This window comes from Anastrepha obliqua, chromosome 1 (assembly GCF_027943255.1).
Source record: "Anastrepha obliqua isolate idAnaObli1 chromosome 1, idAnaObli1_1.0, whole genome shotgun sequence".
In the NCBI taxonomy this organism is placed as follows: Eukaryota; Metazoa; Arthropoda; class Insecta; order Diptera; family Tephritidae; genus Anastrepha; species Anastrepha obliqua.
Window position 1 is genome coordinate 146,892,185 of NC_072892.1, and position 22,691 is coordinate 146,914,875.

The 22,691-nt window shown below is 37.4% G+C and overlaps 4 protein-coding genes across 4 annotated transcripts; 2 read left to right on the forward strand and 2 right to left on the reverse strand.

Moving 5' to 3' along the window:
- Positions 1–466: 466 nt before the first annotated feature.
- Positions 467–6,818, reverse strand: LOC129236415 (negative elongation factor A). The gene is made up of 7 exons (XM_054870790.1): positions 6,421–6,818; positions 5,552–5,806; positions 3,918–5,474; positions 2,715–3,848; positions 2,204–2,647; positions 1,952–2,107; positions 467–1,888 (listed from the first exon to the last, which is right to left on the reverse strand). Exons 1-7 carry the CDS (start codon positions 6,628–6,630, stop codon positions 1,679–1,681), a joined length of 3,966 nt encoding a protein of 1,321 aa, XP_054726765.1. The 5' UTR covers positions 6,631–6,818; the 3' UTR covers positions 467–1,678.
- A 4,924-nt stretch (positions 6,819–11,742) lies between these two features.
- Positions 11,743–12,857, forward strand: LOC129236417 (ATP synthase subunit C lysine N-methyltransferase). The gene is made up of 3 exons (XM_054870792.1): positions 11,743–12,109; positions 12,198–12,379; positions 12,441–12,857. The coding sequence occupies exons 1-3, from the start codon at positions 11,848–11,850 to the stop codon at positions 12,615–12,617; spliced, it is 621 nt and encodes a 206-aa protein (XP_054726767.1). The 5' UTR covers positions 11,743–11,847; the 3' UTR covers positions 12,618–12,857.
- On the reverse strand, positions 12,662–17,649 carry LOC129236416 (protein O-GlcNAcase). Its single transcript, XM_054870791.1, has 12 exons — positions 17,233–17,649; positions 17,113–17,164; positions 16,942–17,051; positions 16,615–16,838; positions 16,118–16,553; positions 15,929–16,043; positions 15,770–15,855; positions 14,796–15,703; positions 14,651–14,721; positions 14,144–14,589; positions 13,987–14,072; positions 12,662–13,921 (listed from the first exon to the last, which is right to left on the reverse strand). The coding sequence occupies exons 1-12, from the start codon at positions 17,369–17,371 to the stop codon at positions 13,130–13,132; spliced, it is 3,465 nt and encodes a 1,154-aa protein (XP_054726766.1). The 5' UTR covers positions 17,372–17,649; the 3' UTR covers positions 12,662–13,129.
- A 3,311-nt stretch (positions 17,650–20,960) lies between these two features.
- On the forward strand, positions 20,961–22,362 carry LOC129253012 (uncharacterized). Its single transcript, XM_054891224.1, has 5 exons — positions 20,961–21,248; positions 21,372–21,527; positions 21,589–21,726; positions 21,799–22,013; positions 22,073–22,362. The coding sequence occupies exons 1-5, from the start codon at positions 21,105–21,107 to the stop codon at positions 22,200–22,202; spliced, it is 783 nt and encodes a 260-aa protein (XP_054747199.1). The 5' UTR covers positions 20,961–21,104; the 3' UTR covers positions 22,203–22,362.
- Positions 22,363–22,691: the final 329 nt, after the last annotated feature.

Consider the following 22,691-nt stretch of genomic DNA (forward strand, 5'->3'; position numbering starts at 1 on the left):
GTGAAATGAGCGGACAGAATTCTGCTGCCGCACAGTTTTGCTTTCTCACGGACGACTTTCTTGAATTTATTTTATGAGAAGAACAACTACAATCGATTAAATTCATTTGGTATGTAATAACTAACACCAACCAGTCACTCGCCGACACGTCGACCCTGGTTGGCAGTTTAACCGGTACTCTCCTCTGTCCGCGATAGCTTCGAATGGCCAAAACTGAGTAATCTATTATCCTTGAATGTCACTTGACTACCAAAGTCATGGGAGTTCATGCCGTCGGATTGATGTATGCCAATCCAAGGACAATAATACCTGAACTGAAAGACGTGGTTCGACGTGTCTTTGATGAAATTGAACTGGCAATATGCTCGAACGTATTGTCTTCTGCACAATTACAAAAAGAACAAAAGTTGTTTTTCGGTGAATTCAGTGGACCTCCCAACATACGAAATTTGACCGAAAAAACGAATTATCAAAATCGTTAGTTTATAATATTTTAACATTAAGCCATCATAATAATGTATGTTATTTATTCTATATCTTAATTTCATTTCCGAATTCATGTATCTTTGTAACTACATACAATTCAACTTCTCAACTAATACAGATTTAAATGTATAATAATTTCTTATGATCAGTATTATGTCCACGGCTAAGCATTTTTTCTTTGTTTTTTTTTCAATATAATATGCTATCCGCTAAAATATTTATTGTTTTCATTTTAAGAGCTAATACATACTTATGCAGCAGCAAATTTATGCAGTTTAACTTATATGCGCTTCTCGGTGTACATTTGCGATAGGCGTGTTCATATTATACATAGTACATAGTATGTATGTATGTATGTATGGATAGATATAACTTAAATTACGTTACGCAAGTATTAAACATTTAAACTACTTCCTTTTGTACAGCTAAGTATTTATATATTTAGGTTAATTAATTAGGTAGTGTATATCAATTGAAAAGTTGCAATGTAAGAGTACTGATGTTTCCAGGCCTAGCTTGCCACGTATCTGAGTTGGTCAAAATATACGGCACAAAAGATGAAAGATGAAACACAATTTTAAAAAGCGCATTTTCTTTGTTTTTTGCTACACTACTCTTGGTTTCCCCACCTTTGTATTTGCCAATTTTCCGTCGTATTTTTCTAATAATTTTTCTAACTGAAAAACGTGTTTCAAACAACTCTGATGTTTCTCGATTTTAGTTCCACATTTGCTTATAGAAATATGAAGCGAGTACATAATCGCGATGTATTAAATGGAGTAGTGTACAACTCTAACATGTGTGTGTATGTATTTATACATGATTATATATAAAACTAGTTCAAATTTTTCATTTCGATTTCAAATCATTAGGAACGACAAATCGTCATTCTCTGTTAGTTTAGCGCGGCCAACATTAAACGATTTGGTTCTAGTTGTGTGTATAAATGCTATACTGCCCAAAGATCATGGTCCTTTGGATGCACCTCAGCATTTGCACACGAATTGCACCTGGTTATAATTATTTTAATTTTGTTTTCACATTTTTTAAAAGCGCTCTTCCACAACGCTATTCGTCACACGTGCACGCAATAGTGGTCATTAAAATGACAGCCATAACACCAGCGAGGGCACGCACCATGACATTCACGTCATCAATGACTGCACTAACCTAAAAGCTATGCACACTTCATTTAAATGACAACGGAATTTTGTGCTTGCATAATACCGCCAGCGCCTCCGGTCCCACTATTGGCATTGCCGTCCACCCCTTGGCCTTGTACACTTTGATCGAGGCGCCGATAGTTTTGGAATGTCTTCCACTCGCCTGAATTGTAATCCAGCCTTATGTGTGATTCAACCAAGCAGAGCGCTGTACTTCCGTCCTCTTGTTGCACTTTTTCCTACAAAAACAAACAAAAACAATGAGTGTTTCTTGCACTAAAAGTGATTTAGTTTTTTTCTACCTCAGTTTCGCCCAATTTTATGACAATTACATTCTCAGAGTTGGGACGTGGATTTTCACGCATTCCCGCCATGAAACCCAATATGAGTGCCTTGTCGGGACGTGAAACTCGATTCGCTTTGCGGAACATTTCGTGCGCTTTATGAACATGTTCGTTCTATAAATTGGAAATTAATATTAATTAGGAAGCGCACCAAGGCATGCGGTTGTAAGAGTGTGCAAAATGTCACTATGTTCATAACCTGCCGCTTACCGATAGTGAGAGTCCCTTACGCTGCGGTGCCTGTTGAGTCTGAGGTTGCTGCTGTTGCTGCTGCGCCTGTTGTGCCACTTGAACGATGTGTGTGGTGCGTGAAATGCCACCCGTCGGTGTGCCTTGTTGAATTTGTATCTGCTGCGGCTGGCCTGTCCCCGTTTGCGCAGTCGTAATTATGCGTTGTTGCGGCTGCGACTTGTGCTGCAATACAATCTGCTGTGGCCGCATTTGTTGTTGCTGCGTTGGCTGTGTTATAATAGTTCGCTGAATCTGGGTCGGCTGCTGCTGGCCTACCGCTGTTGAACTGCCGGCTGTTTGCACCTGTACTAACTGTGGCTGTTGACCAGGACGCTGGATCAGGGTCAGACCTTGTGGTAATGTCGTTAAGCTGTTACCCTGCACGTTAGATATAACAGGTCGGATAATAGTTTGCTGAGTAGGCTGAAAAGTTAATAAAATAAAATATTAACTCTAAGTGAACTGTAGCGATAATATCGGCAATACTCACTGTACTAATGAGGTTCGTTTGAGTTGGCTGTTGAACAATCATGTGTTGGGATGTCAACGTGTTTGTGGGTATAAGCGTTGGTATGTGTTGTTGTTGCTTCGCTTGCGTTACACTTTGCTGCTGTTGCAACTGTATAGTTTGACCTTGCTGGACGCCAGAGCCCGTCGCCTTTACTAGGCTGGGTGGGCCTGCCGCTGTAGTCATCAACGTAGCACCGGTGTTAGTGCTTAGACCCTGTAATCCACTCATATTGCTTATCGGTATCTGTTGGTACATATCACCGCCTATATTACGCAGTATGACACCCTTTTGTGTGAGTATGATGGTTTTGTTCTTCATGTTTGCGTTCGGATTTGCAACACCAACATTTCCAATAGAACCGCCAACACCTGAAGGATTCGTTGACTGCACCAAGACTTGGGTAAGTTTAGGCTGTTGCGTTGCACTAGTGTTCGACACGATCGTATGCTGCGGCTGCTGTTGCTGCAGCTGCGCTTGAAGGTGCTGCTGCTGGGCTGCCTGGGAGGCCGGTTGTATGGTGACTGGCCGATTCGGCAGCTGCACATTTTGAATATTCAGCAAAGTAGGTTGTTGTTGTTGCGCTGTGGAAGTCGCTATTAACGGTGGTGGATTACCGCCAGTATTGGTCGCGCCCTGTTGTTGTCGTACAGGTGTCATCATTACACCTGAAGGGGATGTTTTCAATAAAATCTTCGTTGGAGTTTGCGTGTTAGATGAAGCCGCTGTCTGGTATAGCGTGGTGGTAGTTTGCTGAGTGGGACGAGAATGTGCGAACGAAGTCAGTGTGGGCATTGTAGCTGTTTGAAGCTGTTGCTGTTGTTGTGGCGTTGACGTGGTCAAAATGTACTGAGCAGATGTTGTAGATGTACTAACCGACTGTGGTATATTTTGTTGCTGCTGTTGTTGTTGTTGTTGTTGTTGTTGATGGGCCTGTTGTTGTTGATGATGCTGGAGACCTGTCACAGAATTAGCTGTGCGTTTCGCTGGTTGTATGATTGTCTGAGATATGATAACTGGACCACTGTTGGCAGCACTCTTTAATTGGCTCAGTGGCATAGACTTAATTGATTGTGCCGTTGTTGTTGTCGAGGTTCCAGACGAGATAAGTTGTTTCTATAAATATTAATACATACATATTGACTTGTATTGATTACCAATAGGGGAATGAAATTAAAATCTTACCGGTCTTGAAACAGGCGCATTAGAGGATGAAATTATCACCGGTGTTGAGCTGTTAATTAATATTGGCTGCTGCTGTTGTTGCTGTTGCTGTGGCAGTGAATTTTGCTGAGGTAATGATTGAACCTTTGATGATTTCGTTGACGTTATTTTCACGGAAATATTATTTGGCAAATTCGCCAACGGATTGTTTGTTTGACGCAACTGTTGTTGAGTGTAAATGTTAGAGGGCACAGTGTTAGTGACAGGGCTCTTTGTTACCATCGGTTTTATATCTAATTTCTCCATTTTTATCATTGTATTGGAATTAGTGGGCGATGTGGTTGTTGCATTTATCTTTTGCCTTGTGACTGTTGTTCCGCCAGCGCCCAATGTTAAACCACTAAGGGTTTGCTTCTGTTGTTGCGGCGCAGTTCTTATCAGGACATGTTGAGTTGTTGGCTGCTGAATTGTTTGTGGAGTTTGGTGTGGTTTTTGTTGTGGTTGCTTTTGTTGCTGGATAATTATTCGCTGTTGCAGCCGTGACGGTGTTGATGGTAATTGCTGCGTTAGCATAGGCGGCTGGATCTGTGGCTCTATTTTTTCCACCTTAATATTAGGTGGCATTAAAATCTCTTCGCTCTTTATTTCAATCTCCTGTTTGATGCGTTTGTGGCTGTGATTCAAGTTATTGTTACTAGTACTGCCTTGTGTCTGAGTAGTTGTACGGATTTGCGTTTGAGTTTGTGTCTGCGTGGACATGCTGCTCATTTTGGTGGGTGTAACAACTATGGCAGCAGTGGTAGATGTTAAAGCAGTACTGGCCGCACATGTGGATGGCAAATCCAATGACTTTATTTGCGGTTTGCTATCCAGCACTTTTGGAGAAGTTGGTTGGGTGTAGCTTAAAGATGGTGCATATTCAGGCGTTGGAGGTTCAATCTTTGCCGTCAGAACATTGTCTTTATTATCCGTTAGAATATCATCACTATTGCCACTTTGATTTAAGTGTGAAATCGTTTCCGTCTTGATTTCAAATGTACTATTTGTACCCGCTCCTGATGAAGTCGGAGGTGTTGTTGTAGCAACCGTGCCTGTTGCATTGCTAACACTACTTGCTTGCGTTGGTGATGTGGCTACTGGCGAAGCGCTCTCTGCAGCAGCTGCAGTTGCGATTTGCTTCTGCTCCTGTTTCTTCTGCTGTTCCTCTAATTGTTGTTCTCGTTTACGTTTCTTAGCCGCAGCATAACCCAATGGTTGCTCTGTAAACTCGATCAATTTGATACCGCCGTCCTTTCGACCCGCTGGCGTACGACTTAAGTTGGGACGTTGTGGTGTCCCAGATACATTTGGAGAACGGAAACCTAAAGAAGGCACGCGGGAAGGTATTCCTTTGAGGGGCGTTGTGTCCGTCATTTTTCGCGGCATGCCACGCGAGCGCAATGGTATAGTCGGAGCAGAAGACTTTTTTAAGGATGATTGCGCATCAGCCGATTTATGGAGTAACTCTGTGCGCAAATTGGCACTTTTAGGTTTACGCTTTATAGTGAAATGTTTTACCGGATTCGGTTGCTGGCCGACCTAATGGAATAGAAAAATAAATCTGTTATGCAAACAATTTTATTTTAATTACTAAAAGCATTATTTTGTCAACTTACCACCGAAACAAGAGCATTTTTGTTTAGATATAAACATTCAAGAGGAAGCATACCAAGATCACAATGCTTACTAACCAATTTGCGCAAGTCATTCACCATATCAGTGAAGATAGGTCGAGTATCTTCATACTCCGAGATTTCGGTATTCAGTGAACTTGTCGCGGGAAAAGTTTTCATAGTCTCAGCTAACATAGATACCCAAAGCTCCGAATCTAATCCTGCCACTTCAATAACTTCCTCCAACTCAGCTTTCCACTGTAATACAAAAAAAATCTTGTTTTTGTAGATTCTATCGATATTCAAAACAATACTTTCACATTTAACTAGAAAATAAACTATATTTTCATGTAACATCATGTCATATTATATGTATGTATGTATCTTTAGACATATTCTCTGAAACAATTGTTTGTAGTGATTTCTACTGATATAAGACACATACGCAACCGCAATAGCTAAATTCATTAACTAGATCAAGTGGCGGGAAAAAGATCAGCCGCAAAGTATTCATTAAAACAACAAATGAATAAATGCATCACACATACTCGAACACTAAATATCAACATATTTTCATACGACGATAATTTATGTTTGGAAGAAAAATCTGTTCAAATCAAAACGACCAAGCTTTGTAGAAAAACTAATGACGGGGCAGTGGCGCTTAGCGGGCATGGAGCGATGTCGCCAACGCATGCACGCATACAATCATAAAAATGCTAAACACTGGGCACCCGTAAACGCTTGTACAAGCATACGTTCTTTACATGCATGTGAGTATTGATGTGTGATCTATCTTAAGTTTTCATAATTCACACCATACACAGTCCCTTCCAACAAGACATTCTCAACAAGCAAAAGCAGCAACGTACCTCTTCTACCAATCGCCGAGGTATATGGAAAAAACTTAGCAATAATTTCAGCTTCACTTGGGTCTGTAAATCTGGAAAACACTCCTTTATGTTGCGCAGCACTTCCTTGTTAAGTTGCGAGCATATCGACCCACTTATCCACGAATCGTTCGAAGTGCCGAGTTTGTTATGCAGCCACAATGATGTGTCGCTGTCCCGCACATTCGCCATATTTTCACTTCTTTTGGCTTTTTCACTTAAACAAAACCACAATAAACGTATTTGTTGCAACTCACAATATGGGCTTGCTTTGCAAACCTCCTCTGCGACAATATTTTATATTAAAACGCGTTTACTTCACCCAACCAAAAAATTTGACACGAAATCCCGAAACGAAAATATAAATGGCGGCGTCGAACACGGTTGCATTAATGCGTGACAGCAACGTCAAGGGTTACCTGTAGTCAAAAATGATATAATGCAAGATTGCTCCTTTCCCAGTATCGTGCCCTGAGTACAGAAAATAAACAAACAAAAAGAAAAAGAGCAATAAGAGAATGTGAGTAATAACCCCAGAATATGGAATAATCTCAAGATTTATTTATTTTTGTGCTAAATATACCCAGTTCAATAAATATTTTTCTTTGTTGTATATGTGTAAATAATTTTAGTATAAAATGTAAGCTGTTCTTATTGGATTATATTATATACCCAACCGTAAACCACTTCCTATTTTGAAAATCGTGTTTTCTTTCAACCAACTTGCTTTCTAATAATCACAATCTTCTTTTGGTTTCTATCTTTGCCTTCTTTTTATGTAGCATTTCACTACAACAAACTTTGTGTTGAGAGCGCAACCTCATGTCTAGAATTGTTTTTTTTTCTTTCTCATCCGAATACGTAATCTTATTTATTTTGTTCATAGCATTCTTCGTAAATTAAACCTGATTTACCTCAAAAAATTTAATTTATTAATTGCTCAATAAATATTGAATTGAAGATAAATTGACAAAAATTTCAATGCAACTCTGTCAAGTCTACTCAACGAAATGTCACGAAAACAAAAAAAGAAAACAAATAGAAAGCAAAGTTAGTGATGATGCTTTAAAAATTTGTTTCTTTTTTTGTCTGCATGCGTCAGCTTATATAAATATCATTCTTAACTATTTTATTCTTTTTCTAAAACTTGAATTATTTTGATTGCTCGCTGGTTTTGTAACTAGATATGAAAACGACTTTAAAAATTAATTTTCGTTTTTTTCGTAATTTTATTAATTTTTTTTTTAACATAGATCACTGATTTAAGATACTGAACTCCCTAAAACATAAATTAATATTAATAAAATATAGTTTAAAATATTAGGCTTAACAAGCCATTATAATACCTAAATTCTCAATTGAAACAGTGTATAAGCCATACGAAACTCCACCTTCGATAATCCTCGATTTAATAAAAATTTGTTACCGATTATTCTCAATCATTTATCGATTAGTTTTTTGGAGCAAAGGAGAAACGTCAATAGGAAATGAAAATGGACGCCATCAAAGAAAAATGGTTAATAAACAAATATGATACACCGTGGTGGCTTCCGCTTACAGTGGTTAGTAGAGATACTACCATTACCAAAAACTTCCCGGAATCCATAATTTTCAGAAAATTAAAAATACAAAGTACTCCCCACTAAATGCAACGCACTAGCGTTTTATCCAGTGCTCGAAACATTTTTGGAACTCTATTTTCGACTCAATCAAACAGAAAGAAATCACGGATAATGATGGCACTGTGCGACGGTACGTTATCATGGTGTAATATCCATGACTTGTCTTCCCACAAATCCTTTCTTTTTCAGTAAACATTGCTTTATTTTTTTACTGTAACGACGGGGTTTTTTGGTTTTGGCTCATTCGGATCTCTCCACTCACTCGCATGATGCCTGGATTGCGTATCGGACTACTAAACCCACGTATCGTCTCCAGTAAAGACGCGTTTGATGAATGTTGCGTCGGATTCAGGCTTTGAAATCATGTGTTATCAACACGGTAAATTTTTCATCAGTTTTCGAAGTCGATGGCATACCACTCGCAAACGGCTGTTTTCTTTAGAGTATCATTACTGAAACAGTTTCTTAACATTTCTACGCTTTCATATAAATGAATCCATTTTTAACGCAAAATTTAATATACACTCGTAGTTACAAAATCAAATCCATTTTTAAGACTGCAAAAAAAAAAAACGAAAACACGTTCAGAGGTAGATCAAGACGTAATAACTTTTACAACTGTCAAGCCATGGCGATAAAAGGTGGGTAAGAATGTTAACACAGATTTGGCAACCTACCAAAAAGCGAACTCAAATCAGTTGCCTTAGAACGTCCCTGGCGGTTCCTCTGGAAACTTTTTGATTAAGTTAGTATTTAAAACAAAAAAATTAGCAAAATATTTTTTATAAATTATGCATTTTTCTCAGGATGCTAGAATACAAGGTTACGCCTTCTGAACTCGCTGTGTCGTCAGGGACCAAGAGGTTTTATGTTAATTTAGGCCTTCACAATTTAATTCGTTTCCATTAGGTTATTTAGTTTAAATCTCACAAATCACAATATTGCCAAGGCATTCACTGGGTTTTCAAAAACATGTAATTTCTCTTCCCTTTATTATTAATTACTTATTATTAAAGTCAAACATAAAACCATGGGTTACTTTTACAATGATTAACCATATGAATAATTTACATAATAAAATTAACAATAAAATCAAAATTAAAATTATAGGTAAATTATAAATAAATTGGTAAAGAAATTGAAGTTGGAGAAGGTATTAAAAAAGGGAAGTAAGATAAAAATAGTAGTAGTAGGAGTAAGGACCAATGGAATAGATTAAAATAATGAGAAAGCATTTGAGTACATTCAGCAATACTCGGCAAGGTAACGAAGCAATTTACATTTGAAGCGCGAGTTTTCTTTTATATATTTAATTTTGACTGACATCAGACTTGCCAAAATCGCGAAAAATTAAGTAACTGTTTTGGGAACACGCCACCTTCAATATTCAATTCGCTTTTCTTCGGTGACGTAATTTATACTACCCAAAGCCGAATTGCTGCGGACGGCAGGTAACGGTTTAATGGGTGATGAATAGCTGATCCACTCCAGTCGGTGAATTCGTTCGGTTAAACATAATTGCGATGAGACGGTTTTCAGCTGACATTTTGTGGTTAAAATAAATGTAGTTTTGTAGAGAAATCTTTTCGTTTTCTATATTTATTAAGCAGCTCTGTGAAGATCTTTATTACGAAAAAAAACTTATTTCTAATTTATTGATATTTTGCGGGTTTTCTAGGGTAAATCGAATAAATATGTGCTTATTATTTCCCACAAATTTCCTTAAGTGATCAGAAAAGCAAAGCTGTGTCTTCAACTCGGAAAAGAAAATAAAAATGTATTAAAATAATTTCCTACCGTAAAAATAACCGACAGAAAGAAACCCGTTCGCGCCAAAATTCTGTGCGAATCCTTTCAACTGAATTTGTTCTAATTTTGACGGAGGGTACCGTCAGTCCATTACTCTCCGTCAGTCCGTTACCATCTGTCCGCTGCAATTCTGTTTTGCACATTACTTATCAATATTCCTTTCTATCAGAATTTAAACAATGCAACAATAAAAAACATCACATTGACATTCAAACCACCAAATTCAAATAAGTAACACTGTTTTAGCAAATAGCCCCTGGTCACCATCCAGCATGCTTGACTGCGCTTTGTATGTGTTAGTGCAGTCGGGTGGCGTCGTGACACACGTATTTGTTGTCGGCTACTCGTACGATGCTTGATGAAAATCAAAAATTTTTGATATTTTCGTTTGACGCTTACTTTTTTGATCGTGTCGGAATCTGATGGACAAAACGCAGTGTTGTATTTAGCATTGAGGATAGTATTTAGTGTGCGGTTGCCCAATAGTATTTTACTCGTAAACACCTACATATACTAAAAATAAGCACAATCCGTATGAAATATGTACATAAATAAGCAAAAAATTAAAAAATTTATATGTAAATGAAATTATTTAAAACTGATATACATAAGTAATTTAATAATAATAAAGTTATGAACCCGAAAAACATAAGGTATAATTAAAAACATGACTTAGTGCGATTTTTTAATATAACACAGAATGTGGGTAACAAAAAAATTCTCAAACAACGAACAGAATAAGTTAAAGCAGATTACCTTTAATTTTTGTAAAATATCCCAAACTCAAATTTATTTCCCTTACTTATTCTGGTAATTATTTAGAAGAGCGGCCCTTCAGAAAATCAATATTTTTGTAAAATTTTTTCAATGATATCAATAAAATGTATTGTAAAAGAGTGTTTAAGATCGGGGGAACTATACTTTTATGTAGGATTTACTGTTAATATGAATATCAAATCCGGCGGCCCTTCAGAAAATCAATATTTTTGTAAAATTTTTTCAATGATATCAATAAAATGTATTGTAAAAGAGTGTTTAAGGAGTTCTACGCAAAAATATTGTGGATTGCGTAGCCGGAGTTGGACTGATGAGGGTTATTTTTTTGAAGCGCGGCCGAAGGCCGCCCACGCGAAAAGGAATTCTACGCAAAAATACTGTGGATTGCGTAGCCGGAGTTGGACTGATGAGGGTTATTTTTTTGAAGCGCGGCCGAAGGCCGCCCACGCGAAAAGCAGTTCTACGCAAAAATACTGTGGATTGCGTAGCCGGAGTTGGACTGATGAGGGTTATTTTTTTGAAGCGCGGCCGAAGGCCGCCCACGCGAAAAGGAGTTCTACGCAAAAATACTGTGGATTGCGTAGCCGGAGTTGGACAACATTTCAAAACACTTATATAATGTTCAAGCGGTAATTCTTGTTGTGTCGCCCGCCGGATTTGATATTCATATTAACAGTAAATCCTACATAAAAGTATAGTTCCCCCGATCTTAAACACTCTTTTACAATACATTTTATTGATATCATTGAAAAAATTTTACAAAAATATTGATTTTCTGAAGGGCCGCTCTTCTAAATAATTACCCTTATTCTCTTCATCCACACTTTTTTTTATCTATTTTCTTCTTTTTTTTAACAAAACTGTAATAGTTGCAAGTAATAAAAATTCATCATCCGATGACGACATACATATTTACTTCTAAATACAACTGTGGATTGATCGCTTTTTGTTTTGAACGTTACCAGGCAAACGACAAGCACCCGACACGCACATATATAAAGTGCTTGACAAGCAATGCTGGGCCGTGGCCAGAGGCTAAAACTCTGAACATACTGTTTTCCTCTTCTAATTTCGTTTCGCACTTTGCTTATGTCGATCTTCTATAGCATGCCGTTTAATAACCACCTATCTTTCACAAGGTTCGTAAATAGATGTGAGAGAAATTTAGAAACCGAATCTATGGTTGAATTATTCAAATGCCATGGAATATTTGATCGAAGATAGTGCAACAAAACGTAAAGGCATTTCCACAACAGCTAAAATTTGTATAGCGGCTACTGGTGGAATTGCTGTTGGACTGAGTGTTATTTGTGCGTCCTTTGTAGCGCCTGCTTTTCGACGAATATGCCTTCCTTACGTACCCGCCACCAACGAGCAGGTTAGAAATGTGCTCAGCTTCTTACCTAAGAACTCGCGAAGCAAGTTATTGGACATAGGATCCGGTGATGGCCGAATTGTTATAGGTACAGAATCTAGGTTATCAGAAAATCTGATTATTCTGTGATTACATTCAATTTATAAATAAATACAAATTTAACATTTCATTATTAGCTGCCGCTGAAAATGGACTACTTGCCGACGGAGTTGAATTGAATCCTTGGCTAGTTTGGTATTCCCGCCTGTCAGCTCTACGGCAAGGTGTGCAGGGACAAACGAAATTCTTTAGGCGAGATCTGTGGAAATACAGCGTAGCGCCGTATGATTATGTAGTTATATTCGGGGTGGAACAGATGGTAGGCTTGCTCGCAAAACTATTTTATAGTAAATAAATTATTAATAGTTTCTTTGGCATAGATGAAAGACTTAGAAAATAAGCTAATTGCGGAGGCACAGAGTAATTCAAAAATTATTGCGTGCCGCTTTCCACTTCCGAATTTGCAACCACAGCGTGTTACTGGAGATGGCGTTGATACCGTTTGGTTTTACGATTTAGATAAGGCCAAACCAAAGAGCAGTGAGACGACAAACTAGAAAAATAAAAAAATTTACACTCTTCGACAAAAAAAATACCACTGTTTAATTTTATCAAGTTTTTATTCGCTGGCTGTGTATTTTTGATATACTGCTGCAGGTGGACACAAGCTGAACACGAGAAATAAGACAGCAAATTACTGATAACTGCTTACATACATATGTACATAAAAAGTGCATACATTTTTACAATACATATTTTATTATTCGAATGGAGTAAGAAGTCAGTCAGAGAGCAAATACCGATGCTTTTAATAACGTTAAATGATGGTGAATTAAACTGGGATTGGAGTGTAAGGAAGTTAGTCCGCTTGCCGTTTAGCAAAATCTTGGCTAGGAATAACCAATTTCTTAGAGTCCCTTTTGATGGCCAAAATGATTATGTAATTACATATATTAACAAGAAAAAAAGAAATGTTCACTTCTTAATTTCTCATCTATACTGTTTTCATATTCGTCGACAGTTTAAACATCTTTAGCAGATTAGTTATGCACGATTGAGCTGGCAGTTGCTAAAAACGTCGTCCAACATAAATATATTTGTGCTCATGGTCACGATACACTTCAGTAAAACCGATTTTTGCATAATGCTGTCGTAAATTTTCGGAATCCTTAACCGACAAGCGAACATGCACACCAAAGCAACCATTGGAACGCAATGTTGCTAATGCCACTGTTATCAGACGCTTCAAAATACCCTGATCACGCAACAGAGCATCTTTTAAGGCAGCGGCTGTCATCACAGAGGGATATGCATTGCTGACTTCCGCCGGACATTGATATTCATAATTGTGAAATTCACGTATCATCTCAATCAGTAAGGCGTTAAGTCCAGAAGGCATTCCTAACTGCTGCCATTTTTCGTTGGCAGTACCGTTTATAACGTCTTTCTCCAGTAAAGACTGCGCGTATTTTTCCCTCATCGAAGGTATCCAGCAAACTTCCATACTTTGCATGAAAGTGTGTACATTTAAGGCAGCTGCAGCATAACCAACAATGGCATTGGAAGCGTCATGAGCTACAATACATAATTGAGGATACATAGTCACAAAATGGCCAATAATGTTGTCTGCAATGAGTTCACGCAAATGACTGGGTAACAATGTTTCCACCAAATTCTCGCATTCAACCGACTTTTCCTCAGAGTATAGTGTGCCGAGTTGTAGAAAAGCTCGGGTACAAATCTGTCCCAACTCAACTTCGTCAATTGGTGTATATGGACGTAACAAATGATAGTCACTTGTTGGCAGTTCAGGCAGTTTATACATAAACAAGTCATTACCGGAATCCACAGGCATTAGACGCTTCAAAATGGGAGAAAACGTAAAATATAGAAAACTTATCAAAAAAAATGTGATTTAAATTTTACCTGTAAATCGGCAATGAGCCCACCTCGAAATACCCAAGGTTCTTGATCGCCGGACATGAAGGCCTCCTTCCAGCCCTTACTAAACCCTGTAATTATTTTATGTCAAATACACCATATAAAAATAATTTTATGTCCCTTTCCTTCAATCTATGCTTACATGTGTATGTACCCTGGGTATATGTTTGCACATTAGCCGGAAAATGGCCAAGACTTAACCATTTTACAAAAGCGTTTAAAAGAGTTAAAGTCCCTGCAATATCCCACACGTAAGAAAATAGATCGTGACATATCTCCTTGTTAGCACAATTGGCAATTTTGCGCAGTAGTTCGTGTACAGCATTGCAGTGTTTAGAGAAAGATTCGGCACGTTGCATCCACTCGGCTACCTCTGGTTTCGGTGATACTGCGCCATCCGCATTTGAACATTTTCTAACAGCTTTGTCGATCCCCAATAAAACGCCTGCATTTGCTTTCAACCAGTTAAACTCGTTTAATAGCTTAGCACCACGACTTCCATGCTCGAACGGAAGATAAAAGAGATCACATAGTAAGTAAAGATCCTCCACTGTAATACGGCTGCTACTACCGGCTTCAGGAATGGTTCTAAGTTTTGAACAAAGACATGGATTTAGTAAAATATGCATTGCTGCATTAAAACACATACTTGTCCTCATAATCTTTCATGTCGGCATTGGAGATTGGCGAACCCCCCGAGCTTTCAACCTGCATGCTATTCTGCATTAGAAAATATTAGAAGTGTTAGTATGAAAGCTTTTGCGTACACAAATTTTAAATTAGAAATCATTTACATTCAAGTCGTTCATGGAGCCATTGCAAACGTCATCATCTTCCACGCCTTCAGCCATTACCACGTCCTCAGAGATAATTTTGCGATCTTCTTTTCCGGAAGCTTGCGAAGCTAAGCTGCTACTGCACTCCATCGGCTCATTGCCCCCTGCGCTAGTTGCACTGAGCGGGCTTAAAGTGTGCTCATCTATCATAGGTAGCGTCTCTGTGGTATTTATAATTTCCCCCGGTGTAGCGCTGGTATCTATCGATAAAACTGTGTCCCTTTCAACGACTGCTCCATCACTTTCATTCTGCGCAACGGCTAATGTCTTGTTTTCATTAATCGTGTTCAAATCTTCTGATTCGGTTGTTAGCACTTCAGCTTTCTCGGTAATTAATTTGTCCATCTTATTGACTTCCTCCGCACTCTCAGTACAATCCTTAATATTTACTTCAACTATAGCCGCCTGCGAAGCTTCTAAATTATTTTCGTTCGTTATCGGTACTGAAGTGATCGCTGTTGGTAGCCCAAGTTCAGAATGCGCCGTTTTACCATCGTCTTCCGTATCTACATTTCTAGGCAATATATCCTCCACTGCCTTCGTGTGCATTATTGGCACTGCCACAATAGATATTGGGATCTTTTTAGGCAACTCAATATTTGAAGCCACAGAAGTAGAAATTGGATTTACAATGTCGTCATTTGTAACAACTTTTGTTGGAGAAACCAAGGAATTCATTACTGGATTTCCAATCGGGTTAATAACGGATGAGTTAACTGTGCTGCAAACGTCTGCCAAAGCTTGAAGCTGTGTAGTGTTCACTTCGGGCACTGTGATAGTTTTCGTACTAGTAGATGTTGTGGTTGTTGTCGTCAAACTCATGCAGGTGTTGATAGACGGTATAATTGGTATAATAGGCATAACCACTAAGTAAATAGAAAGGGTATAGAATTGAAGAGTAATTCAAATTTATATTACATGTAGGTTCTTACTTGTCACTTGTGGCTGCGGCTTCGTAATAGGACCCCAAGCTTCTTTCGTTAAAAAGAACTCCGGCAGCCATTCATCTATAGCGTTTCTAAAATAAAATATTAATCAGTTTATTGTAAATTGTGACCTATCAATAAGTATATCCCTTGATTATATCTTACTTTAACGCAATACGTGGATGATACATATTTTTTGATAAACAATCCAATGGCAGCTCTTCCTCATTCGTTCCATCTTCGTTTTCAGTTTCCAATTTAATGTCCGCCGAAAGTGAACCTTTTTGATTAACGCATATATTAGAGTAAATAAAGTGACTACTAATTCATTTGAAAACAAGGTGGATTACTTACTATTAACTTTTGAATCAAGACTGCATTTCGACCAACTGGCCAAAGAGTGAATGGCAATGGTGTTAGCGTGAAACTCACAGTTTGGATTTGTCATAACTCCTCGTAAATGTGGAATTAATTCTGGCGAACGACCTGAATAGGGACCAAGAAAAACCCGTTTCTGGTCGTAATCGTTAGCATGTAAATTATCCCAAATAACAGGCGGTCGACGTAGTACTTCCGTTATTTCTTGAATGGATTCCAGACTAATAATTTTAGAGATTACTTTACTTCCGGTCCACATTATGTCTATATCGTGATTAAGTTTAGAGCCTAATGTGTTTAAATACTCAGAATCGTGCACTGTTGGTATCGCACGAGAACTACAATACTGCGTAGGGCAAAACAGAAATTTCGGGTTGCCCAGATGTGAAAATATTTCGTTAGTTACAGACACCTAATTTGGAGAAAAGTATGTTTTATAAAATTCAATATAAATCAAGCAAATACTGCATTACCTGCGCATTGGCAAATGTCTGGAAAGCTTCTTTATCTACTTTAGACAATTCCGAGTCGATATCGTCAAAGAGCAAAGCAAATGCTTCACATCCGAATTGTGAAACCTGATCAAGTTTTCGCTTGAGGGTTTGGATTTCTTTTTGACTACTGTAAGACATATCCAAGCCAGGTGAAAGAGCATAGTAAAATATTACATCGTGCTCTCTAGCTGCAGTTATTAAGCCTGCAAAAGTATTTAGGAACGAAATGTCAGCAGGAAAAAAGATACATTTTCATAGAACTGTGCTGAAAAACAAATCTGTATAGTCGTTTCTCAATATACATACTTGTTAGATGGTCAGCTTCTTCCACTGTATATAATTCACGCCAGTAAGCTCGATGCTTATAATCGTCCTTAGGTGCGTAGACGTATGAATCCATACCCCATTTTTTTAACCTAAACAAAATTCGGATATCAACATTTGTAACACCGTTTAACAGAGTGATTTCATACTCACTTTCTAAAAAGGTCCTTACGTTGCTCCGTTGTCCATGGCCTGCCATAGAAACCTCCGAACAATAACAACAAAATAGATTAAAAGTCAAATTTACCCAAAAGAGCTCTTCATTCAACATACCTTCGATTACACCGCATATAAAATTTCGTTTTTCCTTGCGATCCCGCTTCTCTTTGGTAAGGTTCGCAGGACTGCTCTCATCCGTCTGCCTTTCCTCTGGCATTGCTTCCTCAACTTCTACATTAAGCGACTCCTCCATTATAAGAGGTTTACAATTACAACCAAACAAGTTCAACGATCAAGATTATTAAAATCTTTGCGTATTGTTTGGATACGGTTACTTGCTTTTAGGAAAAAATTGAACTACGTTTTTTTATCAAATTCGTTTCCACAAAGTTCTAACGCATGTAGAATATCTCGAATTTAATAAAAGTCATTAAAGCATACCGTCAGTGTATTTATTGTGCACAAATTTTAATTAGGCTTTCAGACAAAACTATTGCGAAAATGCGAACTACTGCAATAAAGCCGCTGGATTTTACTTTTGTCAATGTAAAATTAAAACTGCAATCGATATCGAGTTAAGTCGATAAATGGCAAAATCTAGAAAAAGTGTTGGAAACGATTTTGAGGACCGGCAAATGAAAATGTGGCCGAAGACTTCCGTACAATAATTGCAAACTAATGCACAAGTCAATGCTTTCAATAGTTTTGATTTTTTTATAATCTAGATTTTTTAGATATAACCTCTTTTTTTACCTCCAGAACTCAAAGCAGATAATTATTTGGTGCAGCCTGTGCACGTGTCCGCAGCATTGGAAGTTTAAGTAGGTATTTTACAATTTTATGATTTTTGATTTTCAATCAAAATTATTAAAAACTGAACTCTTCAGATCGCTAATAAGCCAGAAATAATGGCCCAGGGCAAATGAATTCGTAATCGTAAGGTGGTGAAAAGAGGAGTACTTTGTTTTTTGGATGACGGATGAAATTCGTGATAGTAGCCAAGATGTCCCCTTCCAGTGCTACACCGCAATGCAGGAATTCAATTAATAATAAAAATATGAGGTTATGTTTTATGAAATATTAAGAAAATAAAGCAAAATACATTGTTCGATTTTCTTTTGTACGTGTTGGATATTTACATCAAGTTTTATTCGTCAAACTGTGGCTAAAAACTACACCAATTGTGATTTTTCATATGTGATGAACATTTTCTTCACTGTTAAGTACAAAAAGCAGTATAGCTAATGTTAAATTTGTCGACAAATTCCATAAATTAGAGGAAGACATAAAATCACACGTATACAAACGCCTCTAGCAATTTTTTTCACATTCGCATTAAGAATTGGAGGAGGAGCGTGTAAGAGCCAATTATTTATAAAAATATGTATAAAAAAAAAAAAATAATTGGCGCGTACACTTCTGTTAGGTGTTTGGTCGAGCTCTCCTCCTATTTGTGGTGCCCATCTTGATGTTGTTCCACAAATGGAGGGACCGACAGTTTCGAACCGACTCCGAATGGCAGATATTTTTTATGAGGAGCTTTTTCATGGCAGAAATACACTCCGAGGTATGCCATTGCCTGCCGAGGGGTGACCGCTATTACAAAAATGTTTTTATTAATTTTGCTTTCACCAAGATTCGAACCAACGACCTCTCTGTGAATTCCGAATGGTAATCACGCACCAACCTATTCGGCTACGGCGGCCACCATAAATATAATATATATATATTTTAAGTATGGGATAGAAACGGGACGGGACGGATAAGGAACGGGACGGAGTATAGCGCAATCAAATGGAAAAACATTTAAGAGAGTTATAATGATTTCTCAATAAAAAAACATCCAAATGAATGTAATAAATAAAATAAATTAAATTTCACATATATTTACGATTCCCACCGTTCCGCCATGTTCATTATAACCATTCGTATTCGTTCAAATATGCAATATAGATAATGATCCGTTTTATCTTGCCACGTTTCTTATACTACGTTCACATATAAGTAGATGATCTACTTTCTCGCGCTTAACTCAAAATCCGTAATTAAAAAGCGTGATTTCCCATACAAAATTTCTCTCCCAAAATCTGATATTATAAAATAATCCTTTATAATAACGGTACTTTTCGACATACAAACATGTGTTTTCTGTGTTATCGATAATTATTATTACGAATGTAAGGAAAAACATCAAAATACAAACCAGAGAACGTCTCTCATTTCTCTCCGGCAGCCATATTAATTAATTTCCTACTGTTAACTTGCGCTGATTTCGTTTTCTTACCCGTATTTTGTTAGAGCCCAAAATAAGGAACGGGCCGGGACTGCGCCTTCTCCATGAATTTACGTTCTCTGTACAAACTAAAGGAAATGGACGCCGACAAAGAAAACAGGTCTGTGAACATAATCCTAATAAAATTGTTGTTAAATATTGTTGATTATAAATTCATTTTACAGAAAAAATAAACGTTTTCTCCTCTTATTACTTAACATTGCTGCCATAATTTTTTGCAACCACAGTAAACGTCTCATACGGATTTCCTCCAACTGTTTATTATTAGCAGCCAATTGCGCAATTAAATTACCTATTCCTTCTCCTTGTATTTTCTTCATATCGTAAGTAATAATTAAACAGATCAAAAACACCGAAATATTCCACCAAAATAATTTCTATGAAGAAAAACCTCTGAAAGCAGTATTGACAGCTGATTGTCAATTTTGCAGGTAATCTGCCATATGTGAACGGGTAGATTAATTTGGTGAATTTATAGGCGATTAATGCATATGTGAACGTATTATAACATTAGAAGCAGCGACTTTGTAGGTTCCGCCCGTCTTTCTTCTGGGCACTGCCACAACTAGAGGTATTTACAACAATTTATTACTTTGGCGGTTAATTCGATGGATAAAATATGTTTCGCTGTGAACAACGACGCTTTTGATTTATTAGCTTAGCTTAAAAATGTTCTTTCCCACCAGCTCACTTATAGTAATTTCATTATATACAAGTACAATTTAAAACAAAAAACTGTAAGTGCCGAAATATAGCGAGAAAAATTATTAATCAATTAATAAACAGTGCTGTGGAGCAAGTTAGTTCAATTGAAGGTAATGAAATTTGCATATGTATATATAATCGGCGCATATACCCTTTTTGGGTGTTTGGTCGAGCTCCTCCACCTATTTGTGGTGTCCATCTTGATGTTGTTCCACAAATGGAGGGACCTACAGTTTCAAGCCGACTCCGAATGGCAGATATTTTTTATGAGGAGCTTTTTCATAGCAGAAATACACTCGGAGGTTTGCCATTGCCTGCCAAGGAGCGACCGCTATTAGAAAAAACGTTTTCTTCGTTTCGGTTTTTCACCGAGATTCGAGCCTACGTTCTCTCTGAATTCCGAATGGTAGTCACGCACCAAACATTCGACTACGACGGCCGCCTCTCAATTAATTATATAAAATTCACCTAACGGTGCATATTTTCTATTTAATCCCACTGAAATTTGACTACAAATATTACGCACTTACTTTTTTCTTGATATTTTTGTTATTTTAAGATTAAACTTGGCGCCTGACCATCAAATGACAAACAATTGATTTTTAATTTGGCAAATACCGATAAATTGTCAAGCTTGCCACCGCGACTCCTCGTTACTTGGTGCTAATCACTTTCGTTGGATTTACAAAAACGAAATATACGTAAACTGCCAAGCAACGAAGCAACAAAGTCGGTGTGAAAACCCCTACTACATATATTTGGTTTAATGGTTTTCTATTCCCATCGCTAAAGGTCAAAGAGAAAATATGCGACAGTTAAAGGTTAAGCACTAGTAAACAACAATCTTCAATCGATTTATTTAGTAATACTCGTCTTCGGGAGTATCATCCCAATTTTCATTTGTTTTCATTCTTGAAATATATTTGTAGAGTCCTTCGAAATGTTGTAGGATGTTTGCGTGAGGAGTTATTAAAATTCTTACAATCAGATGAACCTAACGGACGTACCAATGCAGCCATTCATTGTAATACGCAACTACCGCGATGATGATGAGCTTAAATGCCAAGAACTGGTGCGCGACTATATTATGTCCTTCGTAAAGAAGTCGTTCTACTGCTTTTGTTTTAGAGAGGTATGTTGATTTAATGAAGCATTGTCCTTGACCGAATGAACATATTCAGATACATACATACATATGTATGTATATGGGTGCAAAAATATTCATAATTATTATATACTGTATGAACATTTTCAGATAACTTTACAATTCATTGTAATAACATGGGCTATACTCTTCATTTTCATTGGAGTGCCACTACATTTTTGTGCAATGACCATTCCCGGCTGTATATTTTTTTTGTACTCTGGCACCTACTTTTCTTTTTACGCAAAAGCAGTTGAACTCATGAATGTAATAAATAAGTTAATTATACAAAGGAATATTAAATCAGTTGTATTTCTTTAAACATTAGACAAAACCATCACAAAGCCTAGTAGCAGAGTGCTATGAGCCATTTATATTTCGTCTCAAACCACGAGAAGCGACATTCCAAATATTTTTGGAGGAATCTCCATATGAACAATCATATAAAAACAAGTTTAGAAAAAAGGTAGGACAATATCCAATGTACTTAATGTTGTATTATAAATTTAGTATATTTTATGAATGTATTTGTTTTCAGATTATCGCTACCGTAAGCGTGAAAAAACACAATTCTCTCTACAACGCTGCTTGGATGTACCGTTTCGCTGTGGCGCCAGACTATCCCTTTCACAAAGTCGCCGAACCAATGCTCAACTTGGTGTCTAAAAAATGTGTAGCAAATGGATGTAGTTCTTTAGAATGCACAATTTCCGAGTGGCAAGAAGAAGAGCGCGACTTTTATGACAATATGGGGTATTTCATGGATTGCAAAAGCTTAAATGTATTGCTATTACTTATCTACTTTCTTTCAGTTTTGTCACGCGTCAGATTTATCATAAACAAATAATTGGAAGCAGTTTGACAGTAATGAAAACCCTTCTCACTCATGATCTTCGTGCTGATGATACCTCGCTACATCCAAAAATAGAAATAATAACATAGCGACAGTGTCGATCAAATATACTGCACTGAACAAAACACAGAAGCCTTCCGAAGCATTCCTCTTCCTAATACTCACAGCAAATGCGCACACTATAGTCAAATTAACTACGAATACATGTATTTTTACAATAAAACTCACACTCCATTTTTACAAATAGAATTTTTGTCGTTTGTAATGTTGTTGTTGTTGTTGCGGCATAAACATTCCCCATGCATCACGGGGAATGTTGTTGGAGTGACAGTTACATTGTGGTTTGTAATGATGACTGGCGGTTGTCGTGGACGGTTTGTCCTAGGTTCGATATGAAATCTCGAACAACAGAAAATTTCCAAGTAGCAATCGCCCCTCGCGGGACATTGTCAAACCGGCCAGTGCATTTTTAAGTAAACGAAGATCCCTCCATTTCATATCAAAGTTAGACAAAAAATTTTTTATAAAGTTTCATTAATATAAATAAGTTAAGGAATCTTACGGTTGAAGAAAATGAT

Coding starts and splice junctions, on each gene's coding strand:
- LOC129236415 (XM_054870790.1), bottom strand. CDS start 6,630: ATGGCGAATGTGCGGGACAGCGACACATCATTGTGGCTGCATAACAAA. Junction 5,475..5,551: donor AAAATGCTCTTGTTTCGGTG/GTAAGTTGACAA, acceptor CTATTCCATTAG/GTCGGCCAGCAACCGAATCC. Junction 1,889..1,951: donor TAAAATTGGGCGAAACTGAG/GTAGAAAAAAAC, acceptor TTGTTTTTGTAG/GAAAAAGTGCAACAAGAGGA.
- LOC129236417 (XM_054870792.1), top strand. CDS start 11,848: ATGGAATATTTGATCGAAGATAGTGCAACAAAACGTAAAGGCATTTCC. Junction 12,110..12,197: donor TGATGGCCGAATTGTTATAG/GTACAGAATCTA, acceptor TTTCATTATTAG/CTGCCGCTGAAAATGGACTA. Junction 12,380..12,440: donor TATTCGGGGTGGAACAGATG/GTAGGCTTGCTC, acceptor TCTTTGGCATAG/ATGAAAGACTTAGAAAATAA.
- LOC129236416 (XM_054870791.1), bottom strand. CDS start 17,371: ATGGAGGAGTCGCTTAATGTAGAAGTTGAGGAAGCAATGCCAGAGGAA. Junction 17,165..17,232: donor TATATGCGGTGTAATCGAAG/GTATGTTGAATG, acceptor TATTGTTCGGAG/GTTTCTATGGCAGGCCATGG. Junction 15,856..15,928: donor CATCCACGTATTGCGTTAAA/GTAAGATATAAT, acceptor ATTTTATTTTAG/AAACGCTATAGATGAATGGC.
- LOC129253012 (XM_054891224.1), top strand. CDS start 21,105: ATGAACCTAACGGACGTACCAATGCAGCCATTCATTGTAATACGCAAC. Junction 21,249..21,371: donor ACTGCTTTTGTTTTAGAGAG/GTATGTTGATTT, acceptor GAACATTTTCAG/ATAACTTTACAATTCATTGT. Junction 21,528..21,588: donor AAGCAGTTGAACTCATGAAT/GTAATAAATAAG, acceptor TTTAAACATTAG/ACAAAACCATCACAAAGCCT.